Source organism: Lottia gigantea (genome assembly GCF_000327385.1).
Source record: "Lottia gigantea unplaced genomic scaffold LOTGIsca_5, whole genome shotgun sequence".
Classification (NCBI taxonomy): domain Eukaryota; kingdom Metazoa; phylum Mollusca; class Gastropoda; family Lottiidae; genus Lottia; species Lottia gigantea.
Genome location: NW_008709715.1, coordinates 5,030,934 through 5,045,846, shown reverse-complemented (window position 1 = coordinate 5,045,846; position 14,913 = coordinate 5,030,934). Strand labels below are relative to the sequence as shown.

Sequence of the window (14,913 nt, the reverse complement as noted above, 5' to 3'; positions counted from 1 at the left end):
AGCCTGCAGACTTAAGAACTACTGATATTATATTCTAATGAATTTCATTTATTAGAACAGCTAGCTTCTGGTCAGCCCAGCCTTATTACACATCAGATGACTGCAAGTATATCTCTATACATATCAGATGTAAACTACTTCAGTAATTATCCTATTTTTTAATAAATATAACAAGGTATATAAACAGCAAATGTTATAAAATTCATATTAATTGTATGATTCTGAAGACTGTCAATAATGCTTATACAATTGTGAAGATCTATCAATAGTTAGAATGTTTTTACAATCTTCAGGCTTCACAATAATATTTCTACATTTCTGAATACATATCAATAATGTAAATTCAAAATCTTATCAATAATGGTTAATGCTGTCAGGATTTTTTTTGTTAAGTTGAACTAAGATTTTATGAGTAACATAAAATATGTATCGCATTAGTTGTAACACATTATCTGTTATCTATCTATACATACATGCATCAATGATCCAAGATGAATTATGAGGTGAATAATGTAGAAAATGCTTTGTGATATAATGAACAGATAAAATTATTGCATTAAATGTTGATGCAGTGGAACTCAGATCAGAATTTGACATCTCTTATACCATGAAACTGTCGTTTTAATTGATTGCTGTCAGCCCATGGTGCATCCATATACGCATCTTCATTATCATTTTCCAATTTCTGAAAATATAAAAAAAGTAATCGTATTGATTATATATTGAATATATAAAACAAATAGTTCTTTTAGAAAGGGGGAAATGTTTACAGAGCCATATAGTTTCCAGCTTCAACAATCAGACACTTTCACATGGGGACAAAGTTTACCTTAAATGTCTCTTGTTTTTTGTAATAGTACGCCATCATTTTCTTCTGTTCTTCTTCACTGACTACAGGTTCTCTACTGGGGGCACCTTGTCCTTTCTATAATACAATAATAACAATATATTTTATTATATAAATATTTAGACATTACTTTCAGATATCTCAAACACAGCGAAGAATTTGCATGACAAACATAGAAAACCTTGAATGCAATACATGTATTAACTGTGCAAATTCATATAAATGAAATAGAAGTGTAATGACACATCTTTTATTTTGATTGAGTTATAGGCACAGTATACTCTTAACTAGAGAAAAAACCTATGCTGTTACTGTTATTTCACAAACATGTACTTAAAACTTTTCTCAAACACTGTGTTTATCTGAACAACACAGAAAAACTATCATTGAACTTATCTCAATCTTAAAACACAAATCTTAATCTTCTCAATATAATACACTTACCTTTTGAAGTTTAGCAACTATTTTTGTTTTGTCGTTTTTACCAACAAAATCTGAGAGTTTTTTACCTCGTAACATTTCTTTACCGGCCCACCATAATGATGCATTGGGTTCCTCTATCACTTCTTGAGATGCCTACAAATATTACAATCGTATTCTTCAATATACAGCAGAGGATCAAGCACAAGTAACATCAAATTTCAAATATTGAACAAATTTCTACTTAGAAATTGTCCTTTTACATAGCATTTTATTTGAGCAAAATGAAAAAGAAATGCAAGCTATACTGTTTGAAAATTAATGGGGGATAACTACAATAAACAGACCGCTGAATAAGCTACAGACTACAAATACTTCACACAAGCGATGCAGAAAATTTGAATATTTTACCTGAGTGCCTGATAAATCTTCAGTATTTTCTAATTCATGTTTAACTGTATCATGGGGTGGTAAACCCATTGGATAAACAATAGTTACAGCTCCCTTTAATATACTAATAGCTTCTGTTATAGTAGCTTGTGTTACATACTCATTTATTTCTACCTTTTTCTGAAAGCAAAACCTCAACATTACAACATAAACAAGTTAGAAAACAACTTTAGTTTACATTCAGCATTGGTCCTTAGTGATAACATTCAGTATTAATGAAGCTAACTTGCTCTGAACATGTCATTTTGATGCATGAAATGTCTACCATAGGTATGTGTAAACAAATATCAAGAAATATCAGAGGATAATACTTATTATAGAAGCACAAGATATTTCTGATAACGCTGCCTGTATGAGCATGTGAAACATTGAGTTAATAAATGTCTGAAATGGTATATATCCATACACCTTGTGCCTGTTTACCTATGTCTATTTCTATATATATTACAAACAGTAGATATTACTTGAAACTTTAATATTAAATCTAAATATCAAAACTAACTATTAACTTACCTTAGAGATCATATCTTTAGCTTCCTTACAGGTTTTATTCAAAACTTCTTGCATTTTCTTATTTGGTGCTGAAAATAAAAAAAGAACACTTATTGAAGTTACATCATAATAATAAAAATAATGAAAAAAACATATTTCTAGAGAGCTATAAACATTAAAACACAGTGAGGGCTGACAACAATACAAATTTACAAAAACCTTAGGTAATGGCATAAGATTTTTTGGGACCAATCTTGTAATTGTTCAGGATTACTTCAGCATTTTTAATGAAGGTTTCTTATTGTTCAGGAACAATTTCAAAGGAATATGTGAATAATTTACAAATTTTACCTTTTCCATTACGTCTACCATATTTATCTTTAGTTTCCTCATAACCACCACTTGGTGTACATTTATCTTCCCATTCATCCTTCAATTTTAATTCAAATATTTGTTCTTCTGTTAAGCCTTGCATGTTAGGTGGTAGAGTTATACCATGTTGAGCTAAATCTTCAACATCTTTAATAACAAAAATAGTTGATGTTAAATATTAGCTTATACAGTAAAGTCTTCCTACTAGCTTAGCATAGGATTTCTGAGCTTACAGAGTCAATGTCATCACCAATTTACAATTTTGAAATATTTAATGTGTGAGCAAAGCAAAAAACCTTTTGAATTTTTTCCATTATTTTTATGAGAATCAAAATAGTACGGTTATTCTTAGAATGTCTCTGGGTTGATAAAAATATAAACATTTGTTTTCACAGAGGACAAATTTCAGCCAAAATTGGGGACTTTTTTGGTTGAAATCTCATGTAAATTCACAAAAAAATATATTTTTATCAATGCAAAGACATTCTAAGACTAACAATACTATTTTGAGGCTGATATTCCTATTCTGATAAAAATAATGGAAAAAATTTACACAAACTCGTCACTATGCTCGGACAATAGTATTGATATGAAAGAACATAGAGAAATATTGTTGAAAATACTTTGCTAATAAAATAAGGCTTACCTGCACACAGTCTTTGTATTTTTAATCTACCGTTATAAATACAAGTTATGTTTTTTAGTATATCATCTATAGGTGTATCTACTGGTATTTCATATAAAAACTGACTCTCATCACCTTTCTTTATGTGTATTTTAACCATCTTGATACTTCTAATCGTTCTATAGTCGAAGACAAAAAGAAAATGATTGAAGTAGCTTTCATATGCTAAAGCTGATGCTAAATGAGATTTAAATTTTAATTCACCAATGTCAAGTTACTGTAACATGTAAATAGGCAACTGTTTTTTTATAACATTGATGGCCCTATGGCTATGTTCCATGGCAGTAGGACCTATTTGACTTTGCTTTTACCTGAAGTCGGGTACAAGCTACTCAAAATCATAGACGAATGCTACGCTAACTTTTTGTCTATTTGTTAGCCTAGACACAAGCAACTCTTATTCACATTGGCAGATGATTGTACAAAATCGAAAAAAATTCTATACGCTGATAACCTAAGACTAAGAAACTATTCAGTCAATATCTTTCTCCTGATCCTCTCTACCACCTGAGTCTATTTCAGTATTTGTATTTGTCGATCACTACAATCACACACTCACAGTCACACTGTCTCTCAGCTGAATCTATCGTAAATTTCGATATTAATTGATATCTCTTTTTAATACAACTGGTCAAACTTACTTTTTTCCTTATATACTAGTTCTTCACTATGTTTTCGATTACAGAATCTGGACTAAATCTTAATAAAACAACAATTTATAACAAATTTGAAGTGCACGTCTAAACAAATCAACAAAAGCCGTCCATATTGTTTCCTGTTGTCATGCGCAAAGACTTAGCAACCTGTAAACAAAATGCATAGTGATGTCACAAGCACCTGCGAACGTTTTGTGACCAACAATAATTATTTCCCACGTCTATATCTCCTTTGCTAAAATTCTGTGAGATTTGTTTTTCAAAAATTATTCAGCCTGTGTGATAATTCTAGATCTTAGAAATTGACCAACGATCTCCACGACGTAAATCCATCTCTCATTGATCAAAATTAACAGTAGTCTGGCGCATAACATATTTTTCAGATGTATAATAGAGTTGTCCCCCTTATGCCAAGAAGTCTTATATTTTAAAATAGAACTGTATACAGTACTGTCAGTAGATAGTTCTAAGATTTAATAAAGCTCTATTAGATCTTGTAGAATTATATAATAATTTGGTCATTATTTATAGTTTGCCATTATCGTCTTAGCCATGTATTTACAAAACTGAAAAAAACACAAAAACAACATATTTCCATGTTAACCTAGAAAAATTTCTCTCATAGATATTTTCATTTATTAAGTAGTATTTCATGTTGCATTTTCTACAGAGGATACTAGCACTGCTAGAAGCACCAGCGATTTATCTGTGACATAGACAGAAAGTTGTTACTCTGCTATGCGAGATGCTTTTTATTTCGGGGTGATATGACGAACTAAACCATACCCAAGTCAAGTACACCCTTTCCATGTCTCTAACGAAAGTAAGGGAACAAAATCAAAGATTTTTAGTAACGGAGACTACAATTTTGATTGAAATGCTTATATCATGCTAATATGCACTTGGCTTAGCTAACTTGGAAAACATCAAATGTGATCTCTGAACACCATAGACGACATTAGATAGAAGGTTTGATGATGAACATTTGCTTTGATTTTCATCTTTTGAATATAGAACGTTTACTCAAAAAGTACTTTTATTCAATTGATGATTAGTTGCTTTCAGGTTTGATGACAATATAGTGTCTGATCTGTCTTTAATAGAAATATAATTACGGTGTCGCATTTTATCAATAATTGAAGTTTTAGCAGTATACCAGCGGCGTCCTTCTAGTATTGGGGGTAAAAATAGGGGAAGAGTGACTCAATGGAGATTTCCAACAGTATCAGATAATCTACCCAAACCAAACCAAATCAACGACTACCATTCGACCACCAATCATCAAGAATTATCATGATCAGAACGAGTTAAGAACGAAGAAGACTGAGTAACTCACGCCACACCACTCAGGGCCGAGTTGTCACCGCCTCGTCATTCAGAATCATCCAATTTGAACCAATCCAACTACCAACTATACTACGACTACCAACAACTACCCAGTTTGCGATATCAGCATCCGCTGGAAGCGAACGTTAACTTGTCATTTACCAACCAACCAACTCAATGGGCAACAACTGTCGGGGTTGAGATCCCAAATGAGGAAGCGCTATAGCTCTCTTGAAGGGAACACATACAATTGATGTGACACATATTTTGGGCCAAATGGTTTAATGTCTTGCACTTCTCGTAGAAACATGATTTGGCCAAATAAGGCAACCGATAATACAGGTTTTAGCTTGTATCTTGTTTCTTTATTGATGTTATTGCCAGAACAAACACATCGGCACAAACTAAATATTGCACAATATAATAATACTGATTTCGAAGGGCAATCGTCAAATTATCAATAACTTTGAGATCAAAACTTTTGGGGAAAATTTTGAGCATGATATGACTCTTCAAGACCAATTAAAAATATTTGCAATTTCACGAAAAAACTTCAATGTGCTGAATAACCTTCTTGATCCAAAAAAAAAAAAATTAGTTTAAAACTTAATAAAAATTGTCTAAAAATTTGACAAGTGTACTAAACTAATGTAATTTGTTACTGACATCAACATAAAAATAATAACTAAAATTAATCATTTATTGTTCGCAATGACGTAAAAGGAACTGTCAGATGGTGATCGAAAGTAGTAGATCTGGAAACCCCGCCCCTTGTCCTTTCTGACGTCATCGTTTGCCTTTCTTTGATGAAGAGTGACAGCAGCCAGGTGTTATAAAAGAACAGAAACCCAAAATCAAATCATTCCTTCAACAGAATTTAATAAGAACTTAACTACCTATATTTCAACATGGTAAGTACAATGGTTATTAATTCTGTTTTTTTAAGCCTTCATAGACTTAGATTTATTCTTTAACGTATCTTAATTGCATAATTATTCTTAATCAAATTAGAATCTATAAACGTTTTTGTACATTAGTTAGTTCAGATCTAATCACAGATATATTATTTGTTTTTCAGAATTCTATTACTATTTGTGTGTTTGTTAGTGTTTTCTGTGGTATATATGGTGCTATACCATCACGGGGAGACTTTGGTAGAACTAATCGTAACTTCAAACGAGATCCTCAATGCTATGACGAGCAATTGGTGAAAGATCAGTTCTTCGATGACAGTTTTATTTGCTATGATAACATGACCTATCCAGCGTAAGTATCAATAATTAGTACCCACATCCGCGACATTAATTCCCACGAGAAGTGTGAGCAATGGAGATGACTTAAACATTGAATAACACTATTAGTTCTCAAAAGAGTTAATTTATTTACTGTGACGAGTGTGCGACTGGTCAGCTCAGCACCCCTCTATAGTATTATCATAGCTTATTACGATATTTTGAAAGTTCTGTATTATGATAAAGACCAAACGAACTTACAATAAATAGGATTTTAGATGCACGTTTTATATTTTTTATCATTTCATTTCAGTGCCGAGATTTCCTACTTTTTGGACCATATTAGATTTCCTCAGAACAAAGAATATGCTGAATACTTGAAACTAGCTAGTATCTGTGTGAAGGAACAGGATTATTTCTCAGATCATAAGTAAGTTTGTCTACTTTGTTAGGAATAATAAATTATATTGCTGATATGAAAAGCAGTATTGGATTTGCTTCTTTCCAGAATAATTGATAATCTGAAGCCCCGATGTTAATATAAGTAAAATACTAATGGTATTGCGCGGCTTTAAACGTTTTGCATGGAAACGGCTAGTACATAGGTCCACCATGATGGCCAAAACAGAAACAAATTAAGAAAAGAACTTCAAATAAAATAAAAAATCTCAAGGAGCATCAAAATTTGAAAAGTTTCAATCGAGCGACATTGAACATTGTCTTTTCTATTTGTGTACAGGAGGATTGTAGATGAATACAGTTACGATTGTGTTTGTAAAAGTCCCCGAAGATTAATCTCTTCTGTATATTACCAAAATCAACGTTGTCATATCGTAGACAATCAACGACAGGGCATTTATCATGCAACTTGTGGGTAAGTAAAACTTACATTAATCATCTCGTTAGTACTGACCACGGCATATGAGGGGGAAAGGCTTTAAACACAAGGCAATTCACGGTCAACTTAACATCATGTGAGCTTGCCTCTTGCCCTTACAATTTTTTTTCATACTTCCCATAGTGCGTGCAGATAGACAATACCTTATTTTATTCATGGAAATTTAAGACGAAATCCAATTTTCAACAACCTATATTTCTGTATTTATCATTTCAGGGGTCCATGCGCTCTTTCCTACGATTCTATCCTTGGTTACCATTGTATCAACCGAGGCTGGGTGAAGAGAACCTTCTTAGTCTATTGTGAAAACAACGCTGATGCTTTTACTACATACAACCACAATTTAAATTTCAACAATGTACCACTTGGAGGTTTCTACTACATGACCAAAGAAATGCCAACTTATTGCGGTTGTCGTAATTACTTTAACTGCAGAACACCATTTTAAACCCAAACCCAATTTGATTCCATTTAAGACTAAACAAATTGAAATCTTAAAAATTTGAATTCTATATTAATCATTTTGGAACTTTGTGATAATTTGTGAAGAGGGAAGACAAAATTATTTTGTAAAAAACCTCGTTAATGTATAAATTGTAAATTTTGTTTTATTTTCATTGTAAATATCATTATTATCAGTAAATGACAGATGTAAATGTGCAATAATGTAAATAATATTTATATAATGATGTTGTTACAAATTACAAGATTATCCCAATATGTGTGTCTTTTTTTTTATCTACAACAATATGAACTTTCTTGCTCGCTCTTCAAAAATCTATAATATTATAGGCTCAAATACGATAATGTGAATACCAGAGTTGAAAAAATGTTTTGAGATTTTTTGAGAATCTGTAACCATCTTTTCATGATGACGTATTCTTTTGTTTTAAAGCAAGGATATCATTCTTGTGACTGGAATATTGAATAACTATGCAAACAGAAGTGAAATGTCCATGAAGGAAATGTGAAGGTGATGATGGTGATTGTTAGGAGACTGTGATCACAATGTTGTGTTGTCGGAAATGGCAACGACAGAACTTTTTATCTAATATTTAGCTTCAAAGTGATTCAAACTAAATTTTCCAGTCTTTTATCGCTTCCATACACCATATCGCTAATGTCTGGATAAGAAATCTGAAATTCCAAGAGAAGCTATAAATGTCCCAACGACAAAAACAAGAGTATGGAAGGGCATCAGTGCCAAAAGTCGATGCTAAATAGAAATGTCTAATTCAATAATGTTATAGATACAATTCCATACTAGAACTTAATCTCTTTTAAAGGCCAAAATAATTGCATTGGACGAATATTGGAATGTACTTCCTTGAAAAGGGGAAAGGGGGGAAATGCAGCTATTAACTTGCCCTCCGTGATCGGACGAAATGATTCATGTTCTGGGCCCTTTAATATTTAACCAATGAAATTCTGTCGGAATGTGGTCGGATCGTAGATGGTAAGATGAGTCACCAAAAGAACTAACATGAAATGGAACATCCACGCTTGCAGTCCAAACTCCAAAACTCGTTTTAACTGTTTGTTTAACAATAAGTTTTTAATCACCCCCTTTTTTATTACAAAAAATTCAGGTATATTAAAGGGACAGTGCGACATTTTGAGGGATTGATTTACGTCTTGTATATATGTAAATAGTCTTCTTCTACTAGAAATGTATAATTCCTTTAAAAATACTTCAGACTAGGAATTTTACTCACTATTTCTATGTATGTCTTTTCGATATATCACACAGTATCTTAAAATGACGAGTCATAGAAGGCTCAAATTTCGACGGTGAGCTATGAACACTATTAGTACACTATTACTATTACTAATTGGCTTAGCGAAAATACTTCTCGTTTCTGAGATTAAAGTATGATTGTTCCAAAAAGAAGAATGGCGCACCTGTCCCTTAAGTAGATATACAGAACTAAATAGCATATGTTTTTTTTTAAAATCCTTTCATGCATTACAGAGTTTTTTAATGTAAATTTTGCATACTACTCCTTTAATAATGAGAATCATTAAAATAAACAACCGGTGTATTGTATTTTGTAAACAATATTAGGTTCGAAATCATCAGAAAAAATATTATGTAAACCAGGAGTAATCGCATTAACATCATTAAAAAGAATACTATTTGAGTGAATAATGGTTTAATTTGTCAGCATTAAACGATCAAAACAGAATAAAAATAATCCACAGAAAATACAAATGAGAGACATTTGGTAATAAAATGTCACACCTAGCCTTGATCTATTGCCATCATATGATTTATACCTAAAATGTTAACAGCAATATTTATGCTTAGAAAAGAAATTTTGACAAATTGGAAAACTTTACGTCCGGTTTGTCCTTGAAAAATGTTAGTAAAAAGTTATCAGTTTGACATAATTACATCAAGTTTTGCTTTATTACGCTAGTAATCCTTCGTAAGTGAAGTCCGAACAACCACTTGTCAAACAGTCAAACACTGGGGTCTACTGGTGGTATCAAACAGACAAGAACAACTGACTCTCTCTGACTGACAAAGCTAACTATCTTCGATCGTAGTAAAGGTAACCTCAGCGTACCACAAGGTTCTAACGAACATCTCCAAATATTCCCTTCTTCTCTGCAAGGGTATGAAGAATCTTTTGTCACCTTAATTAATCGAAATTAAACTAAATTCAGAATATTATCACTGTATGGTTATTGGATGATGATTTAACATCAACCGTAAACGTTGTTCACGATAATTTTGGGAAACGGTTGCTATCTTTTGAAGAAAATTATCAATAAAGTGCAGAAAAAAATATAAGTTTCTATTGGTAACTGAATATAGAACTGGAAGCACTCACTCAAAATTCTGGCTGCCAAATACTGTGGTTCGTTCTGTATACATAATACCAAAAGTTAATTTTGCTTCTAAGCTGTATCAGACTATATAATTTCGTTAGAAATACACCGCAATTTTTTGTGGTCAGAAAAGTCATTTTATAACTTAATATTTAAAAACTATTTGACACAATCTGACAACAGAGACATTCCTTTGTAAGTTGGACAAGACATACCACATTTCAGTCAACTGACATCATGCACATACACTATGCTTATCAATATGGTTCCCATTTCCCTCTAAAAATGGTCATAATCACAATCATGAAGGTCCAGAGTTTGATGAAATGTTGGATTTTTAACCAAGTTTGGCCTTGTCAGTGATAAATATGCAGCAGTTATTCTACGGGATATGTGCTCTACTGTAGACTCTATGATTTTGTCCTTCTTCTGGTGATTACAGGAAGGTGGTAAAACTTCATTTCTTTTGGCTTATAGGGGTTGTACGACATTTTGCGCCATCCTGATATAGAAGACTGTCTGCTCTTAAGGTCGACTAAAAACTCATGTCATTGCAATGTGCAAGTAGCAATTTCTAAAGAATTTTAAAAGATATCGAAATTAATTTCTTTATTTAATAAAATTAACTCACATTAAAAAATCCGAATCAACATATTTATCATTCAAATCACACAAACACAAATATTGCACTTAAAATAACATATATTATTGTTTATTTACGTTTTATTTTCATTATTTACATCATTATTTACAGTGATGACAGATGCAGGCAATATTATATACATATTTACATAATGACGTCATTAATTACAATTTACATTATGTTATACAACATATTTAGAAATCAAAATAGGTTTGATGGTATACATATAGTTATATAGTGTTTCTCTACTTCAATTTAAGGTACTTATTCTGTGTCGAAGTATTAATGGAAATATCAAAATTGAATTGGGGTTAACAAAAATTCAGTGTATTTTGTATTATCCAAATTGGCTGTTTTCTGTGGTTTTAAAGGGAATATATTTGAATTTGCTGTTTGGTGTCTTTAATGGAGAGAATCAGCAGAAAATTGAACTTATTTGAGATATTTCAGACAAGTGTATTTTTTACAGCTACAACCAACTGGAATCTTTATTCTAGCGGGTCTGCATTGAACCATGGAAGAGGGACAGAAAACCAGCGCATATCTTTCAATATAACCATCAGGAACACAGAAATGGTTTACAGCTGATTGTCCATTCATTTGACAGTTCATTCTGAAACGATAAAGGTACAAAATAAGCATGGATATCAATATTTGACCACATCAGACTGGTTATAATTTGCAGTGCATTTATACCATTACATTTTATATATAAACAATACGACAGTGTGCATATTGCTTCAATGTAGTCAGGGTTATCTAGACGCTAAAAATGCTGAACGCCTTGCATTGGTCCATTATTATATCTAGAAGGTTTCTCTGAGTAACAAATTCTGCTTTAGAAGAATCAATATTGCTATAGAATGAGAAGTGTATCCCTTTCTTCTGTGACAACGTTGTAACTGAATAAAGCATGCATTTGAACTTGAAGCGACGTATTTTCCTATCTGATTCTACTCTTTTACACTAATTAAATATTAATCTTCTACTTATTATACAAACAAATTAAAAATTCCACGTACCCGCATTCTGCTCTGTAAATATTTTGTTCATAGGGGTTGACAACATTACAAATGTCAATAGCTCCGGTCCTGGGATCTGGTACATTAACACGGTGAACCAGACTGGGGTTAACTGGGCACATATCTTCGTAGTCAAACGTTTGACCTCCATAAGTCACCTGGCTAGAATAGAAAGAAGTATCTTATAAACATTTATGATCCAAATAACAACTAAACATTCCGGTGATATACGCCCGGACATAAATTTGCTTCTACGTTTATACAATATTATCAAACATATAGGAACATAGTTGTACACCTGGTTACCCCACAACAAAATTAGCTTCCATACCAAGCGTTTTCAACCTTTTTTCTTTCGATTATGAACATTGCATTACCCCCTCCCTCTAAAACCTTTTAGTGATTTTTTTTCTGCTATATTTTCATGCCAGAGAAAATAATCTGATAATCCCCCCCCCCCCCCCCCAAATTGAATTATAATTGTCCAAATATTCACAAAAACCCTGTTTTATACGATATAAACAAAATCAGGTATACGAATAATACGAAAATAATAGTCTTACCTGAAATAAGTTTGATTCATGGGTTGATATAATCGTTTCACTGTTCTTAAAAAACTTCTAGCAAAAGAATCTCTCTCTAAAGCTATGTCTATTCGGATTCTGAAAAATATATTAATTATTTTGTTATCCTGTTTTTTTATGTTAAAGGGGCAATAAAAACAATTCTAAAAGACAGAATAATATCGACATCTGTCTTGCTTAGAACAACGCGGTTTGAGAATTGGCTGTCACAAAGTTTCAGAGAATATGTTCTGACCATTGACAGCCGATATAGTGACTGCTAGACGCTTGGACAACACAATTTCATTCACTTCTTTTTCTAAAGGTCTGGTACTATAGCCGAAACACCATGAAGTAAAAGAAACACTTACTGGTCATATGTTGGTAAGTTATCCAAACAGATACCTTCTTTCCCGAGAGGAGTGGCTTCTGGTACTCGGTGATCCATATCCCAAATGCATGCAGGTTTCTGAACAGGTCCAGACATCAACTGGAACATATCAAAAGCCCCGCTTCCAAAGAAAGCAGTAACTGTCTGACAAAGCAGTAACACTAACAGACATCCTGAAATCTGAAAACAAAATGATATAAGTAAGGATAGCCATAGCCAAATTGTTTTGGAACACCTAATTAGTTTCAGCAATTTCCTTTCTACCCTTGGGCTATTTAGTTAGAGATCAGCGGCTGGAAACTAGTTTTCAGCACAGGAAAAATAGTACATCGCTTGCTCTTCATCCAATCTAGCTGAACATATAACTTTGCTTCATATAGGTTGATTATGTATTAGTAATTCCAAAGTGTTAAACATTTTCATAATTTGTATTCGGTTGGAAAGATGGAAACAGATAGCTAAGTAAAATGTAACGGCAATTCTCTTTTTATAAGCTCTATACGTATACATGATGATTACCATAACGTTTCAAGTAAATAGTAAACGTTTCAAGTAAATAGATAATATAACGTTTCAGGTAAATAGATATAACGTTTCAAGTAAATAGATATTATAACGTTTCAAGTAAATAGATAATATAACGTTTCAGGTAAATAGATATAACGTTTCAAGTAAATAGATATTATAACGTTTTAAGTAAATAAATATAACGTTTCAGGTAAATAGATATAACTTTTAAGGTAAATAGATAATATAACGTTTCAGGTAAATAGATATAACGTTTCAGGTAAAGAGATATAACGTTTCAAGTAAATAGATAATATAACGTTTCAGGTAAATAGATAATATAACGTTTCAGGTAAATAGATATAACGTTTCTAGTGTAAATAAATATAATGTTTCAAGTAAATAGATATAACTTTTAAGGTAAATAGATAATATAACGTTTCAGGTAAATAGATATAACGTTTCTAGTGTAAATAAATATAATGTTTCAGGTAAATAGATAATATAACGTTTCAGGTAAATAGATATAACGTTTCTAGTGTAAATAAATATAATGTTTCAGGTAAATTGATATTTAATTTTTGATTAAGACAAAATTTACTCACCATATTTATTGTTATTTGCTAGTTTGTAGTTTCGTTCTGTGAGGATTTCAGTATTTTGATGAGGGACATTTCAGATTTTTTGAAATATATACACAGATTTACCCCGCCCCCTTGTTTAAGCCAATGAGAAAAGGTTTACACCAGCATCATAAGATGACGTCAATATATCGTTTTTGTCATGAAAAATGACAGATGAGGCTACATACGTTTAGTCAACAATAAATCACAATAGTAATCGCTTCCTTCCAAGTCGCTCGTAAATAAATTAATTTATTAGTACTTTCTATATCATGATGCACGCGTTAAAAACCAGAAAAGTATTGTGAAATTATCTAGATCAATCAAAACTATATAAATATAATATAATTGACAGTATGTTTTTTTTTTTTTTAGGTTTTGTTTTAATATTTCTAATTGATCATTTAAACAAACGTACCGTTGTTTTTGCTCATAAAACTAAATCATGTTCGTTTTTTTCAAATATTTGGAAAAAGATGGAAAATTTCCCTTGCACAATTTAAACCAGGATCTCAAGATAGATCAATGTGCAGAAAAATACAATATTTCATTTCATTAGAATACATCCGAAAATATACAAGCAACATAATGTGCTACTATAAACTTCAAGCATATTGTCAAAGTTGTATTTTGTTAATCAAACTGTTTTTTTTTCCTAACAAAATATCTTGAAAAATGCAAATTACTTGTGCACTGTATTATCTAAATGTAACAATATTTTCAGATGTGACTGAAAAACTATTTTAATTAACTTAAATCCTATGCTTCCTTACTTGATTGTCAACAAATACAGCAGAATGCAGAAAGCATCAAAAAGTACATACCCTACTATAGAAAACTAGTGAAGTTATAACAAAATGCCAAGAAATTCTTGAATACATTAAAATGCAACCTTTAAAAAAAGAAATACAAGTAGTCATTTCATTGTCTAATCCCCCCCCCCCCCCCCCC

The 14,913-nt window shown here is 31.7% G+C and overlaps 3 protein-coding genes across 3 annotated transcripts; 1 reads left to right on the top strand and 2 right to left on the bottom strand.

Moving 5' to 3' along the window:
* Nucleotides 1-144: 144 nt before the first annotated feature.
* On the bottom strand, nucleotides 145-4,003 carry LOTGIDRAFT_210361 (hypothetical protein). Its single transcript, XM_009062104.1, has 8 exons — nucleotides 3,908-4,003; nucleotides 3,228-3,385; nucleotides 2,561-2,728; nucleotides 2,231-2,298; nucleotides 1,679-1,837; nucleotides 1,292-1,423; nucleotides 830-925; nucleotides 145-685 (listed from the first exon to the last, which is right to left on the bottom strand). Exons 2-8 carry the CDS (start codon nucleotides 3,364-3,366, stop codon nucleotides 584-586), a joined length of 864 nt encoding a protein of 287 aa, XP_009060352.1. The 5' UTR covers nucleotides 3,367-3,385; nucleotides 3,908-4,003; the 3' UTR covers nucleotides 145-583.
* Nucleotides 4,004-6,156: 2,153 nt separating this feature from the next.
* Nucleotides 6,157-7,826, top strand: LOTGIDRAFT_154424 (hypothetical protein; the record flags this gene model as incomplete). Its single annotated transcript, XM_009062103.1, has 5 exons — nucleotides 6,157-6,159; nucleotides 6,327-6,514; nucleotides 6,794-6,910; nucleotides 7,220-7,354; nucleotides 7,595-7,826. The coding sequence occupies 5 exons, from the start codon at nucleotides 6,157-6,159 to the stop codon at nucleotides 7,824-7,826; spliced, it is 675 nt and encodes a 224-aa protein (XP_009060351.1).
* Nucleotides 7,827-11,288: 3,462 nt separating this feature from the next.
* LOTGIDRAFT_154423 (hypothetical protein) lies at nucleotides 11,289-13,947 on the bottom strand (the record flags this gene model as incomplete). The annotated part of the gene is made up of 5 exons (XM_009062102.1): nucleotides 11,289-11,469; nucleotides 11,879-12,040; nucleotides 12,442-12,540; nucleotides 12,813-13,012; nucleotides 13,945-13,947. 5 exons carry the CDS (start codon nucleotides 13,945-13,947, stop codon nucleotides 11,289-11,291), a joined length of 645 nt encoding a protein of 214 aa, XP_009060350.1.
* Nucleotides 13,948-14,913: the final 966 nt, after the last annotated feature.